Raw genomic sequence first — 12,943 nt, 5'->3', positions numbered from 1 at the left:
TCAAATGCTTTTTTCTATAAAAGGGTATCATCTTTTAATATAGCAATAAGTTATGAATCATAGTAAGTCAAACTGTTAGCTCATGGATAGAAGAATAAGCAGTAGTAGCCAAACACAATGAGAAGCTTTCTCCTCTTTTTTCCTTTTTTTTTTTTTTTTTCTGCCCCTTCCAGGTTACTTTTTTGCATTTTTCAGAGATTGTTGCATATTTAGTAGGAAATAGACAATGGAAAATAGATTTATAAACCAGAGAAAAATGGCAGCCAGACTAAGGGCCAGTTGAAGCTTCCTTTAAGCTCTGGAAAGGATTTATACTATCAGTATCTATTTCATCAGGACGTTCTGTGTCCTTTGGCCTGATCCATATATAATACTTGCTCAGCTAGAGCAGAGAGATGCTGTGTTTTTCCAACTTGGTAGTTAACAGTTATCCTGGCCATGGAGCAGAGACATTGTTTACTGGGATGCCATCTTTTCAGTTTTCTAACTCTGCCCAGTCCTTCTCCACAGTGTCACAAACCTGTTGTATAAATGCAAAGGTATTTAAGGAGGAGTTTACCTGTTAAAATTTAGTGTTGAACACTAGCTTCCATTTTAGATCAGATTCTTTCCAGTGCTGTGGCATCAAGGAAGATTTTCTGGTCCTTTGCCCAGAAATGGAAACATCACTTTGATACGCTATATAAGCAATCATGACCAAAATAATTGTTTTCCTCTCAAGAGTTATGTGAAGGGAAGGGATGGGAGTATCAACCTTTAAAATTTGAAAACTGAACACCTGGAGATAGTTATATTTTTAAATGTTTTCAGGCTGAGGCAGAATTAACGACAAATGGGAACTATGTTAAATTGGCAGAACATTAGTAGAATTTATTATTATAATATGCTTAGCATAAAAAGCATGGTGGTCTTGATTATTCAGTGATAGTTTGTGTAGTAATTTTTCCAGTAAAAACTGTGTCAGTCTGTCAGTAACTATATTCATTAGATCAAATATGCAATTCGTAATATGTCTGGTTTCAAAAATAATATTAGCTTTCTCTATTAAAATGAGACTTCAGAGTTCTTCACATGGTTTGCAAAAGAATTCTTAAGTAGATTTCACTTAGTAGAAAGTGAGTAGAAATCTCGCTTTGAGTAGCAGCCCTACCTCAATTTGTATGTATGTCAACAAAAAAAATAGGTTTAGGCAGGTTATGAAAAATGAGCTGAAAATTATTCTTGTTTTGTTGATAGACAACATAAATCATGGTTATGCACAGAAGTAGTAAGTGAAGATTTCACAGCCTTGCATTGTTGCAATATCTCTTTCAGAAATTGTCCCAGAATTCTAGAATAAATTAATTTGATGTGGTTTTTTTTTGTTGCGTGTGTCTGTGTATGGAAATCCTCTGACAGGTATACTGTAAACTTGTGTGCGTCAGCCTTTAGCCTTAGTTCTCTTAGGTAACTTTTTTTGTTATCACCAATTTAAAACACTTTCTATTGAACTCACTTGGTTGAGCCTGGTGCTGTTAAACATTTGTGCAAATAGCAGTAGCATCTCAGTTTGGTACCAGAACAGTGCCAGTTACAGTTGACAGAAGAGAAATATCCTTATATCCAGATAAACAGCTGAGATTCCTATTTTGTCTAGTTTCTTCCTAATGATGGAATGCAAGGAGGGTGTCAGTTTTATTCTAGTCCCTTTTTCTCTTCATCTGCTAGGTTTTTTCAAGAAAGCAATACTCTTATTTCCTTCAAAAAGCAGAAGTCATCATAACAAACTCCCAAGTATTGCATTAGTCATCCTCTGGCTTATTGGAGATTATTTGTAACTGTGATAAGCACTTGGATTTTGAATTTTCTAAATATACAGAATGCGGAAGAGTATTGAGTAATGTTTCTCATTATCTCACAGGGTGTAGCATCACTGAACTCTAATGGCCCTCAAATAGTAACTTAGGAGAGCTGCTGAGGGATTCTTGCTGTTGCTATAAAAAGCCATTTGGCAATAAGCACTGCGTCATAGTAGAAGCACAGGCATTTACTAGAATGTAAATGTGCTAAAATATTTCATTTATAAACTCTTCAGTGGCAGCTGGTTCTAGAAAACTAAGTAGATGATTTTGGTAACTAATCGTTTTAAATACTACCATTTTAAAGCAGTTGTTCCTTGAGATGAGTGATAAGTTACTGAATTTGTTTGGTATTTTTGTTGGGCATTTCACATTTGATTTCTTGGTAATTACCCATTCAGAAATTATGAGTATTTTGCAAAATTTTGCAGAAGATTTGTTAGGTAATTTGCACCCATTTTTGCAGTTGACCAGAGAAACACACAGGAGTTGGTTCAGTTTCTTTCTTAGTCCAAGCTCTATATTCATTCATTATTTTTATTTTTCTGAGCTAATGAACACATTTCAAGTGCTACTTCCAAATTGGTCATATAAGCAGAACACAGATGTACAAATTTACATTTCCCAGAGAACGCTGGCTTCTGCACAGGTTGCACTGGACTTGGCTGTCACTCTTGGCTGTGATTGTAGCTTCATGTGTAGCCTGCTGCTTCCACAGTTAAATCAAAATCTGTAAGGTGATCCTGAGATTGATCGGATTTGGGCACCTTTAACAATATTTTGTTGCAAAAGAGGTGTTACCACTGCCTTTGCACTCCCCTGACAGACCTCTTTCCTGTGTCTCTTAGATCTGTGGCTTTAATTTATTTGATTGCCAGAAGTGTCTCCTAATGAGGTATTGATTACACAGATCCTCGAGGAATCACAGGTGTCCAGTGAGCACACGGTCCATTAACGTGTCTGTGTAGGCAGAACTGGAAGCTGCCAGGTGTTTTGAGAATTCATGCTTCTGAAGAACTACTTTTACAATAGACACTATTTTACCTGAAATGGTGCTAGCAACTTAGAAATTTTCATTGTTTGGTGTTAGTTAAAAAACACATCCAGTGACAGAATCTGATCTCTCTTAACTCAGATACTCAGGTTTTTGTAGAATATCTGTTGCTGCTTTTGATGCTGCTGCTAAATAGAAGCAAGTGGAGGAAAAAACCCAGCCAAACAAAAAACAATCATGCTCAAAAAAACCAGTGTAGGTCAATATTTGAGCTGTCGTTCAGCTATTGATGCTCTCAGAGGTATTCCATACTGGAGGTCTGATACATCATACCAAAATTTTGTCATGAAGTAAAAGTTAAAATGTTGGATTCCATATAATTTTGATGACTAGGAGACATACTTACAGATAATTCTTATCCTTTAAGGGAATATGATATTTAAGCTTGCCTGGCCTGAGGATAGGAGTTTCTTGGCTTTGTGTGTCTGAGATCCAGAGCTGATTGTTTGAGATGGAGGGAGAGCTAAGCTTTAGTGGCTGAGATATGCAGCTCCCAAAGCTCAAAAAGATTCCAGTAACCCTCTGGAGACCAGCATTGAGTGGAACCTCATGGATTACAGACAGGCTTGAATCCTCTATGCTCTGTGTGTGGCAGGGAACCTCCCAAGCCAATCAAGGAAAAATGTTAATGGAGTAAATGACAGGAAGTATTTACAAATTCTTTCTGTATGGAAGCTTAAAACTTCTTTTCACTCTTTCAGAAAGAAGACACAGCTCCTCCAGCAAGCCGCCTTTGACTCCGCCCTCCTCTTCAGTATTTTCCCTCATTTCATCTTTCCCTTCAAAAAACAAAGGTAGCAGTGGAAGTGGGAGCAATCGTTCATCCAGTGGAGGTACTAGTGCATCATCATCAAATTCCAAGTTGTTGAAATCACCCAAAGACAAGCTGCAGATCAGCGGAAACAACAGGTTAATGCATTCGGTACAGCACAGCAAAGTTCCCCATGACAAAATGTGAGTATGCCTTTTGAAAGAGAATTAAATGTCATTACTTGCATAGACACTGCTATGTCAAGAAGGTTTCCTTTTGTTTCACCGCCTTTTTGGTTTAGGAGATAATAATTTTAAATTCCTTCAAATCTTTTCCGACAGCTCAGTCAAAGATTATATTTAATGCTCATATCTGTGTTGAAGAAGAGCTCTTGCAAAGCTATATCTTAAATCATCACAAATAAAGGTCATTTTACTAGAGGTTCCTAATTCTTTGATGTAATCTGGATATGTTGATCATAAGGGAGTTTTAGCTCTGATTCAGGTGATTTCTGACCTGCACATGTGGGATAACAGCACTGCTGATAAAATTTGCTGCTCCAGAACAGTGCATTTCTCACTGGATGTAATGTGTCCATTGCAGGTGCTTTGGGCAGTTTGCACTGATACTCTGTGTCCATGAATGCAGATAATTGTTTCTGAAGTCCCATGGACACTGAAGTGTCAGGGAAAAGAGGACAGAAGAGATTATGGGTATCATAAAAAATGTGAAAATTAAAAAGACAGTAGGAGGAAGGTCTGCATTTATATTTGCAATAGATCAGAGTATTGTTGAACAATAACATATTTTAGCTTTTTTTTATTTTTTCAATTTTTCTGTCTTTGTTTTTCATAAATAACAGTATGACTCCATCTGTCAAAGTGGAAAAGATTCATCCAAAGATAGATGGTGCCCAACTGAAAGCTGCTGTTGGTCCAACTTGTTCTACTACTGTGAGTTCCTCAATAAAGACTGGCCTTAATTGTCCCTCAATACCAAAGCCACCCTTGCCTTCCCCTGGACAGATACTGAATGGTAAAGGTCTTCTCTCTGTGCCTCCATTTTTGGAAAAGAAACCTGAAGAAAATACGAATAATAGGAAATTTTTACATAAAAGATTGTCAGGTAATTTTTTTTTTTAATTATAATTAGCTATGTTCCTTTTAGTAGAAATATATTTATGGAAATTAGTTCCAGAAGTAAATTAAGACTCCTGTAATACTGTAACTTGTAATAAGAGTTTTTCAGTATCATAATTTAAATATATAATTTGACATACACTTTAAGGATTCAAACACCTTGAAACTGGCTTTTCCTTTCAGAAACCTCTACAGATCTCAAATACCTGTCAGTTCTGACAGTTTTAAAATTGCACTCTTCTATTATATCTAAAGACTTTAGTTTCCTTTTTTTATATGGAAGATCCAAATGTACACAGAAAACAGAACTAGCACCTTATAAATTCAAAAATAGAAACCCAGTCTGCTCTTTACACTTTTTAGCACAATTATTTTGAGTGTTAGTAGAATGGTAGAAAAGTTCTTGTCATCAAAGCCAACAAGCAAAAACCCACCATTTGTCACAGTCCATAATGGTGATTTCTGCTCCTAACAGGCAGCATCAAATCCTCCTTTGAGGTCACTTGCAGGTGTTTGTAGACTTGAGATCTGTATTTCAACACACCATAAGCTTCCTGAGAGTGTAGTAAAATTCATTTGTACTATTTTATTGTGCATTTTTATATGTACATTTGCATGTGTCATATTTGAAAAGTTTCCAATATGATTAATTTTTATAATGAAACTAAATGTTAGTATTTCAAAATGTCTTTTGATAACTTTTCAATACTCCTTGTCTTTTACAGAGAGAGAATTTGATCCTGATATATACTGTGGTGTCATTGATGTGGAAACCAGGAAACCTTGTACTAGGTCTTTAACATGCAAGGTAGGATATCTGAATCAGGATAAGATTATCTGAAGTTTTTATTCAAATTCTTGAGGAACATGATAGAAAACTGAGAACTGTGAATTTTTGCTGTTGGTAATTACCAGTGTAAGAGGTACCTCTCAAAACACGTTGCTCAGAACCAAGAAGAAATTGTTTTTGAAGTTCAGTTAATTATTTATTCAGAAAGTATTTCTCAAAGTAGCCTGGAGATTTGTATTTTTGTATAGACCCTTAAAAGATGGATGTTGGCATGGGACAAACTGTGTTACTCCACATGTAGGTAGCAGAGGGCCAGCATGTTCCTCTTTTTGGGGGGTAACCTTTGGGTTGTAGATCATGAATTTTAAAATTCCTCATAAGCATTGAATATATTGCTTATGCAGGATTTAAATAATTTAAGGTCTTCCCTTGTCACACCCTTTCCTCTCCCCGCAGCAGAGTCTGCAGCAGGTTCTTGGCAGGAATTTGTGTAAATGGTAATGCTGCTGGATGTACTGCTACAGCCAGCTCCTGAAAGCCATGGAGCATGCCTAGAGGTCAAACTCTAAATTAAACAGTCATATAAACTTTCAGTCAGACAAAATGTATCCTCTGGCTCCAAAACACTAGGGGACAGAGGGGCTGTCCTTGCTCCCAGGGAACCAAGAATCCATATCCCCTGCACTTGTGTAATATTTTGCTGCTTTCCTGCAAAGCAGTTCTACCCTCAGTTTGGGAAATGTCTGGTAAATAAACCACCTACAGAACAAAGGTAACTGAAGCTGGCACTAATGACCCAGAGGAACTGAACTTGAACACATTGCCCTTTTGGAATTACAGAGGGGAGGAAATTGTTTTGCTAATAGAGGAGGGAAAAGCTGCAAGATTTTACAAGAGAAATAGGCAAATGAAAAGTGAAAAAGAGAGTAAAAACATTTCTTAGCAATTCTTTAGAATATACCACTCATAAAATAATTTTTGGAATTTCTGTTTGTGTCTGAATTATGTGATAAAATTTTTTACCTACTAAAAAGAATGAAATCAATGCCTTTGTGCTGTATTAAAGAGGTTTTGTGTGTGACTCTTACAATTCAGAAAAATAGCTTCTATTTACTTTGCCTTATTTAGAATTGGTGCCATTTATACACACACACACACCCCCCTTACTGTCTGTAGTGTTCAGGACGCTCAAAGAACTTTGAGTCCTGACTCTAGATTCTGCTGAATGTTTTTAATTCCTCAATATCTATTTGATTACATTAGTTTTCAATGAATATATTAGTTTATAGAAGGCAATGCAGTACTTTTATAAATATTTTTCAGGTCTCCCATTAGAAGTCTGATTTTAAACATTATTTTGTTGAATATTTTTGTAAGTGAAAGTAAATATTTTCTCTTTTTGGTTTTGCAGGAGTTGGCAATTGAAATACCAATGTAAGAAAAGGTTTTTGGTTCTAGTCTTAACCTTATTAAAAAATTTGGCAGTTTGGTTTTTATAAAGAAGTTTGAAAGAAGCCTTTTACTGAATTGCTGGTGTTGTTACTCTGTATCAAACAAGGATATAATCATCCACCAAACAATTCTAAAGTTTGCTTTCTAAGTCATATTTCCATTTGTTTACTAAACCAGGACTGTGATGATTTTCTCTGTTTTGGAGTTCTAGACAGGCGTTTTGAGTGTTTGACTTCCACAAATGTCATAGCCTGGGATTAATGATTTATTCCTGGTTCTGCAGACACATTCCTTAACCCAGCGGAGGGCTGTACAGGGTCGAAGAAAGCGATTTGATGTGTTGTTAGCTGAGCACAAAAGCAAAACCAGGGAAAAGGAACTTCTTCGACATTCGGATCATCATCAGCAGATGCCCCCTCTCAGGGAACCACATCCCTCACCTACTAAAACTTCCCAGGAGCTGCACCAAAATTCTCATGGAGTTACTCTTACAGAATCAAAGCCTTTATTACCTAATAAACCCAAACCTCACCCCCCCAGTCTTCCAAGGTAAGGAAAATCTGCAGATGCAGTGGTATGAAACCAATACTGGGAGCTTGATGAGGGGGATTTTGAGGGAGCGATATGGATCTGTTGGATGGGGCAGCGTGGTTGCTCCAGGCCTGGTGCCTGTCTGCAGTTAGCAATTACCTGCTGAGGGTGACTCCTGGCGAGGAAGGGTTGGTGTTTGAAGTAGTAAAAGCTGACTTGCAATCAGTGGAAGCAGTTGAGCAACAGTTGGGCAACACTGCTTTTCCAGGGGTACCACCGTACTGTGTCCTTCCCCTTGGCAGGTTACAAGACCGTGGACTACACCAGGGATCTCTTAATGTAGATTTTTATTCTCTCAGTAATAATAAGCACTTAAAGGGTGGGATTTTTAACTGGGCTTGTTTCAATGACACCTGGTTACTGCTTGTCCTGCCCAGGCCTCCAGGCTGTCCAGCCCAGCACAGTGGAAATGCCCCCAGCGAGTCTCCTTCTGTCCACGAGTCCCCGCACCCTCCCTTGCCTGCAGCTGAGCCAGCATCTCGGTTATCCAGTGATGAGGGAGAATGTGATGAAAAAGAAGAGCCTGTTGAAAAACTGGATTGTTATTATTCAGGTCATCATCCTCAACCAGCCGCTGTAAGTTTTCAAAGTTAACCTCAGTCTCTCCCTGACTCTAATTGTGTAAACAAGTTACTTTGGGGTTTACAGGTGGTTTTCTGTGGGGTATGTGATTTTTTTTTTCTTCTTCTTTTTCTTTTTTTTTCCTTTCCCTCCCTATATTTTGAGAAAATTATTTTGTGGCCTAGTAGGCGGTGAAGGTTTAACTAGTTGCAAAATAAACATGCTAAAAAAATGTGTTCATAGCTCACTTCCCCAGTCCAAAAGAAACCAAAATGCCAGAATACTAAAGATGAAATTGGTAACTGCTCTAAAGGGCTGTGGTTTTGAAATAAGGACATGTAAACAGTGTCTTTTTGGTGCGATTTTCTTATTAGACTCTCTCCTCCACATCCACACACATTTTTTACTCAAGCTACCAACATCACATTAAAGGTAGCAGTAAGGTATTTTATATCTAAATTTTGACAAAAGCTAGTTTAACTAAAAGCAAATGTATTGCCCAGCCTGGATGTTAAATTATATACTTTTCTTTTAAAACAGACTTCTAGCTGGTAGGTCCTCAGAAGTAGATGTTGCATAAATGTGTGTGTGTGTGTAATGTTCATACATAAACAGACATACTGCTAACCTTTTTTGTTTAATCAGAGGAGTTCAAATTTGACTTCTTCTATTAAGCATGGGAGTATCAGAAGACAAGAAATTTATCTCAATATATCAGGGCGAAAAATTTAAAATAGTTGTTGGGCCACAGACATAGAAACACTTAATTTAGATTTTCTTGTCCTCTACTTAAATATCTAAAAGCATATTTATCATAAACAAATTGTTATTCAGAGAGTTGTGATTGAAAGTAGAAAACACCAATGAAAATCATGTCTTTTCAGTTTTGCACATTTGGTAGTCAGCAAATTGGAAGAGGTTATTACGTGTTTGACAAGCGGTGGAACCATATTCGATGTGCACTTGACTTCATGTTGGAGAAGCATCTTAATTCACAGATGTGGAAGTGAGTAGAAGTGAAAGAGTTCTTATTTTTCTTGGTGTTTGTAGAAGTAAAGGAACCTTGTGATTCTAATTAAAGAAAAATAATCTTGTGTCCTGACTGAAGGTTGATAGTCTTAGCTTTATATTTTTTGCAACAATTAACTATTAGTATAATAAAATCTTCCAGGGGCATTAATCAACCCCAAGATACAATCATTTTAAGGCAGCATTATTAGAGTGGGTATTGGTCTGAGGAATGGTGGCTATGTGGAGTTTTATCTTTGTTTTTCTGCTCACCCGCAGGAAAATTCCTCCAGCATCCAGTAACACAGCATCGGTCCGTGCCCCACATCGGACAAACCTGATGCCTGCTTCTCAGCACGGTGTCAATGCAGCAGGGTTCCTCTTACCCACCACGGTTATGTCATCGCCAGCGTTGGTCTCTCCTTCCTGTGTGTCTCTGAACCACAAATCGGTACCATCCCATGGGACGACACTAAATGCCAATCCCGCTGCTCTGGGTGCAGTGGATCCTGTCTGCAGTATGCAATCAAGACAAGTGTCTTCTTCCCCTTCAACACCTACAGTGCTTTCCTCTGTACCTTCACCTATGCCCAGCAAACCTCAGAAAATGAAATCCAGCAAATCTTTTAAACCTAAGGAATCTTCTGCTGGCAGTGGCACCTGTAACAGCACCGGCAGCGTCAGTAGCAGCGGCGGCTCAGGAAAGAAGCGTAAAAACAGTTCCGCACTGCTCGCACCTTCTCATTCCACAGAGTCCTTTAGAAAAAACTGTGTGGTTAACTCTGGAAACTCTGGGACCTCCTATCATCCATCGGTGACAGCTTCGTCCCACAGCGTTGGCCTCAACTGTATGACTAGCAAAGCTAACTCTGTTAGCCTCAAACATGACCAATCAGGGAGGGGTCCTCCAACCGGGAGCCCTGCAGAATCCATAAAGAGAATGAGTGTGATGATGAACAGCAGCGACTCCACGCTCTCCTTAGGGCCATTTGTTCATCAGTCTAGTGAGCTGACTGTAAATTCACACAGCAGTTTTTCACATTCACATACTTCCCTTGACAAATTAATAGGAAAGAAAAGAAAGTGCTCACCTGGTTCAAGCAGCATCAACAGCAGCAGCAGCAAATCAAACAAAGTTGCCAAATTGACATCAGTGAACAATGTTCATGCAAAACACACTGGTGCAATCCCAGGGACGCAAGGACTGATGAACAATTCTCTGTTTCATCAGGTAGGAAATCTTGTCTCAAACTAAGCAAGCATGAAATGCCTCCTCACGTGCTTATAATACATGTGTTCTCTTAAGTGTTAAACAGATATCCAGTTCCAGAGCCTGCTCAAGGAAAAGGTAGTTCTTTTTCTCCAGTACTCATTTTGAGTGTTCTTACATTTACTCATTTACACAAGACTTGTATAAATGTTCTAAATAAAAAAGCTACACTTTAGGAAAGAAATGTTACATGGGATATTTCAAGTTCCTTAGATGCTGTAGCCTGTGAATTGCTTTCAGTTAAAATTAATTTCTCTTATTTTTAAGCCGTAATTTTAGAAGTGAATCTTGCCAGCCTGGCATGGAACTGAGCTGTGTGCCTCAGCCTAAGTCCTTGTTTTTGTGTCAGAAATAAACATTCTACAAAATGGAACATAATGATGCTGATAACAGAACTGTGATACTGTGATAAAATAAACCTATATTCCCGAGGTGTCATTGACAAACTTCTTAGTAATAATGAGATTAAATATAATAAATCAGATAATAAACCTTTTTAGTTAGTAAGGCAAACAGATATGCTATAAAGGAAGCAGATCTCATGAGTATGTAAGATCCCATTTTAAAAATTAGTTTGGGATTTTGTGGTTTTTTTTCAACAAATCTCACTGGAAAAGTAGTGCATTCAGGATTAAAAATCCAAGAAACTTGGTTTCCTCTGCTGATAAAAACTGAAATCTCTGTAGCTGGAGAGCCAGGAGGTCAGTAAGAACTTTCTGAGAGTGGTTTCTTAATTTTCAGTTTCAACCACAGAGGAAGATTTTCACCTTTACGTGCGTTTACTTAGCCAAAAACAGCATTGATATGGCTGAATTTATTTTTGGACTTAGCTAATAATTACTATATCAACTATGCAATATAAGTAAAAGAGGAATATAATTTGAATGAACTAAGAAGGAAAACATGATTATAACTTTGAAGAGGTTTAGTTGAGGATTTTCAATTCTCAGAGAGGCATGTTATCAAGGTTGCTTTGTGCCTGAAATTTTCCCCCAGATATGTCCTTGTTAGCCACAAAATGTGTTTGTTTTCAGTGCCTCTGGCTCACTGATGGTTCTCTTTTCTTGCCCCCAAGCCGAAGGCCCGTCCCTGATGGCACCACGGTGAGAAACAAACTGGACAGTTTTCACTACAAGCAAAACCTCCACCTGGATTTCTGGACTCCAAGATGCCTTGAGTTTTCCCAACTTCCCATGGTCCTCAGGTGTGGAAATCTACTGGACTGTCACTTAAACAAGGAATTTCCCTGAAGCCATGTCTGTAGCAGTGAATATACTAGAAATGGACACTGGATGAAGTTCAGCCACATAATTGCTTTTATCAGTGTTAACAGTGGTCTGGACTGTTTGCTACAAATCTGTGAGATTTTCCTTACAGGAGTACATCATCTTGCCACTATTTGACATAGTTTGGCTGGGCAAACGAATGTTTTCTGGGGGGAAATAAACATTACTGTGGACTTATTTTTATACTGATGGTGTCTTTTGTAGGTGTTAGCTAACCAGACAGACACCCTCAATGGAGAGGACCCCGTGACAAGGGGAAAAATGTGTGAGGCACAATGGAAAGAAGCCCTCAAGAAGGGAATATGGCTTTAGTGTTTTTATAGCAATGTTCCTTTAATGGAATATAAAAAAATAGCACAATTCAAAAAATTGTCTGTTTTGCCCAGCCTTTTGCAGGTAATTTGGGATAAGAAGCTATCAGGAGTTTAAAACAAAACAAACCCAACAAAACCAGAAAAACTTGTTTGAGGCCACTGCTCAGAAAACAAGTATAAAAATGCCGTATTTGTGTGATACAAAACCTATTTTCTATTCTTTTGAATGAGATTTTATTGTGGAAGAAAAGTTAATTTTGTTCTTTAAAAATTCCAAAAATATCAAACAAACAAAGGCAAATAACCTCTAAAACTCTATGCCCAAAGAACTTATTTATTGACCTAGACTGTATACCACAGGCCTTTGTGTTTTTTTTAAAAAAGAACTGTATTGGTGAAATTAGGCTGGATTTGTCTTCCTCTTCCAGCTGATAAAATTAGCCCTTTTTAAAACTGGATTTAAAAATATTTAAATATTTTTAACAACCATAAAAGTCAGTTTCTTTCTGCCTTGTTTGTGTAACAAAATTGTTGATGTGTGACGCCTTCTACCACTCAGTAAGATTTTTTTTTTTTTTTTTTTAGTCAGAATTCTGGAATAAATGCCAATTTGACAGCAGAGTTCACTGTGAAGCACTGCTTTGTGCATCACAGTCATCCCAGGCCCACCCAGGCTTTATGAGCATGTGGGGCTTTACAGTTTTGTATAATCCAGCCAATTTTTATGGAGTATTTTGTCTTGTTTCGAAACACTCAAAAATGAATTCCGCCAAAGGGCTCATTGTATTATGGTTTGACTCATCTGGATGTTTTTGTTAATTTTTTAAACATCAGGTAAAGGCTCAAAACTGACTAAACTTTTATTAAGGGGGCAAAGCAAAGGAAGATG

General features: G+C 37.7%; 1 protein-coding gene across 7 annotated transcripts in view; it reads left to right on the top strand.

The window, feature by feature from the left end:
- Positions 1-11,917, top strand: part of ATXN7 (ataxin 7) — a 65,186-nt gene extending 53,269 nt beyond the window's left edge. For 4 of the 7 annotated variants that reach the window (XM_086845915.1, XM_086845918.1, XM_086845914.1 and 1 more), the window contains 8 exons: positions 3,594-3,846; positions 4,506-4,768; positions 5,508-5,590; positions 7,308-7,573; positions 7,993-8,191; positions 9,061-9,182; positions 9,464-10,415; positions 11,530-11,917. In XM_086845915.1, coding sequence (XP_086702041.1) covers positions 3,594-3,846; positions 4,506-4,768; positions 5,508-5,590; positions 7,308-7,573; positions 7,993-8,191; positions 9,061-9,182; positions 9,464-10,415; positions 11,530-11,547 — 2,156 coding nt within the window. In that variant the 3' untranslated portion in view covers positions 11,548-11,917. Of the gene's footprint in view, positions 1-3,593; positions 3,847-4,505; positions 4,769-5,507; positions 5,591-7,307; positions 7,574-7,992; positions 8,192-9,060; positions 9,183-9,463; positions 10,416-10,490; positions 10,533-11,529 lie in introns of all 7 variants that reach the window. The other 3 variants (XM_086845920.1, XM_086845919.1, XM_086845917.1) reach the window with 3 other exon arrangements.
- The last annotated feature ends 1,026 nt before the right edge of the window (positions 11,918-12,943 follow it).

The sequence above is a fragment of the Cyanistes caeruleus genome, chromosome 11 (genome assembly GCF_971803275.1).
Source record: "Cyanistes caeruleus chromosome 11, bCyaCae1.hap1.1, whole genome shotgun sequence".
Taxonomy (NCBI): domain Eukaryota; kingdom Metazoa; phylum Chordata; class Aves; order Passeriformes; family Paridae; genus Cyanistes; species Cyanistes caeruleus.
The sequence above is the reverse complement of the archived record's forward strand: the minus strand, read 5'-3'. Positions and strand labels throughout refer to the sequence as shown.